Genomic DNA, 2698 nt, shown 5'->3' on the forward strand with positions numbered 1-2698 from the left:
CACGCTATCGGAAATTAATTATGAAAGATCTCAAATTTGCTCACTGTACACATTAATTGGTCGTCTCCTCGTGTATGTGCCCGTGGTGCACCATTTGATTGCTTTTCGAGAGTCTGGAACCTCCATTCCCTCGTTATCCCTAATTAAGATGAACTGTCTAGGATCAATAAGTGAAGTTGTGGCCTTATTAATCGTGGTGTGTTTGTCAAGTTGTAGCCTTTTAGGCGTTGTATCAGCCGTCGTGACTTTTCTTCTATATGATTAATGCACTTTTTTGGGTGCAGTCTCAAAAAAAGCAATACTAAAAGCAAACTGTTTAGGACCAATACGTGAAACAAACATCGTTACACAAACACAAACTTTGCCCAAGAATGTTTTTGTGGGACCGTGGGAACAAATGAAATTATTGACTTTGATATTTTTTCATGGCTTCGTTACACAAAAGTTCACCATATGTATGTCACTGGGAGGGGCAGCGTCCTGTGGGCTACTGTGAGAAGAGTTTTAAAATTTGAAGTGGTCGGCACCTTATTGAATCGAATCATCATTGCTGGCCCAGCGGAGCCTAAATCTTGTTGTAAACAGGAGGGAAACGCCATGGCGCCGCTCCCGCCACATCGTCCAGAATCCCTGCTTGACGGCAGAACTCGACGGTGTCGTCGATGGTCTCCTCCAGCGATCGGAACTCCCATCCCAGCTTCTTTAGCTTGTCGGAGGTCATCGGCGCCGGGTGGTCCATGTCATTGATGCTGTCCCTGAAATTTTACCACGGTGAACGTAGTCAACCAATGCTCGACGTTCGTTTCAATTCAGCGTTCGAGTGCACGAGAAGGAAAGAAGAGGCATGTGCTTACTCGCTGATGTGAGGATATTGCGGGTACTTCCTCTTCAGCAGCTCCCTCAGGTTCCGGGCGGTGATGATGTGCGGCGCGCAGATGTGTCTGCCAGAGGCCTCGGGCGCCTCGTAGAGCAGAAGCAGCGCATCGGCGGTGTCTCGCACGTCGACGATGTGCCAGAGCTTGTCCCTCATCTGGTCAGGTCCTCCTGCAGCCACCAACACTCGTCAAAACATGAGAAAAAAATATCAAGAAGACGACGTATGAATGATGATCAGGTGTTGTGAGATGATGATTGAATTTGAAGGCTTGATGTTACCTTTCAGGAAGTAGATCAGGAACTGGCTGCTGGCGTTCACCGTTGGCTGCAGCAGGGGACCAAACACCACCGCTGGGTTGAGAATGACCACATCCAAGCCGGTCTTCTCTCCGTATTCATGCGCCGCCTTTTCTGCTGTGATCTTGGAAACTGAATACCAGTCCTGCAAAATCCATGGGGAAGAAAACGAAATCAGAAGTCTATGGAAAATTGTTGGGTTTAAGATCACACCAAAAACATTGTGCTTCTCTGCTAGTACCTCATTATTCCTGCAAAATTCTACGTCTGACCAGCTGTTCTCATCTTCGATCTTGTCTGTGGGCCAATCTTTGGGGTTGATATCCACGGCAACAATGGATGACACGACAACCACTCGGCGAACCTTGGCGGCAGATGCAGCCTCCAGTACATTTTTGGTACCATCGACAGCATGACGCACAACATCTAGCTATATGAAATACCTTCAGCCTAAGATTACACTCTGAAACATGTGATGAATTACATCTTTACAAGTGTAAAACTTGCCTCTGGATCCGTCAGATTGGCCAAAGGAACCGGGGAGGCCACATGGAAAACCCCCTGGCATCTTGCTATGGCAGCTTTCATCTCCTCATAATCAAGGAGATCGGCTTTGAAAAGCTTGAGATTTTCAGAAGCGTTCTCTAACGACCTCAGATGGCCGGTCTTATTCTCACCTGAAACATGATCAGAATTACTCATTAGCTTATTCTATTATAATATTATACTAGCATAATACCCGTGCGTTGCTACGGAAATACATATTTTGCCCTATAATATCCGACCAGGAAGTCTCATCACTATTTTCTGATAGGATTGTATGTCAGTATGTGGTAGCAAAGGATGAAAATAATTTAGCGTAGGACGAATTGTAAAAAATGGCGCAAGGATTAAAATAACTTTGACACATTAATATTATATATGATTCTAACATACTCACTTAGTACGATAAAGAATAGAAACATATTTATTTACAATCAGAACTCTATGGATCAACACTTTGAATATTCCTCGCTTGTTGTTCGCCATAGTGTTGACGATCTTTCAAAAGTATGTGCGTATGAATGTATTCACCAAAAGTCAAGGTATGACAGCTACCATTTATTTGTGATATGTGAATAACAACAAGAGTGAATTCCTCTTTTTACCCTGTAGTTTTGTATTTGTGACTCTAATTACCTCGCCGAGTGAAATTTTGTGTAGATTACCCATTTTAAAGGTTTTATGCCTTTATTTTTTGGTGTATGTCCATTGGGCAAGATGTTAGGTGATGATCGGGGTTAAAAAATATCAAAACGTTAGTGATGAAGGGAACATATGGATTAAACAAGTTTGAGCATAAATCGTCCATGAGGCCCTTCTATATTTACATATTTTATCGCTCCATATCGACGTATCATACCTATTATATCTAACAATAACAAGTAAAATGATAAATTGAGTCTAAACTATGTTTAAAGTATCCTAAATAGTAGGATATTTTGGTATAAGTTTCACTAAATGGGGTAATATGTGTCACAAATGC

At 42.6% G+C, this 2698-nt stretch overlaps 1 protein-coding gene across 1 annotated transcript; it reads right to left on the bottom strand.

The window, feature by feature from the left end:
- Nucleotides 1–850: 850 nt before the first annotated feature.
- LOC124676169 (cinnamoyl-CoA reductase 1-like) lies at nt 851–1854 on the bottom strand. Its single transcript, XM_047212247.1, has 4 exons — nt 1681–1854; nt 1415–1603; nt 1156–1318; nt 851–1044 (listed from the first exon to the last, which is right to left on the bottom strand). The coding sequence occupies exons 1-4, from the start codon at nt 1759–1761 to the stop codon at nt 851–853; spliced, it is 627 nt and encodes a 208-aa protein (XP_047068203.1). The 5' UTR covers nt 1762–1854.
- Between the last annotated feature and the right edge of the window lie 844 nt (nt 1855–2698).

The sequence above is a fragment of the Lolium rigidum genome, chromosome 1 (genome assembly GCF_022539505.1).
Source record: "Lolium rigidum isolate FL_2022 chromosome 1, APGP_CSIRO_Lrig_0.1, whole genome shotgun sequence".
NCBI lineage: Eukaryota > Viridiplantae > Streptophyta > Magnoliopsida > Poales > Poaceae > Lolium > Lolium rigidum.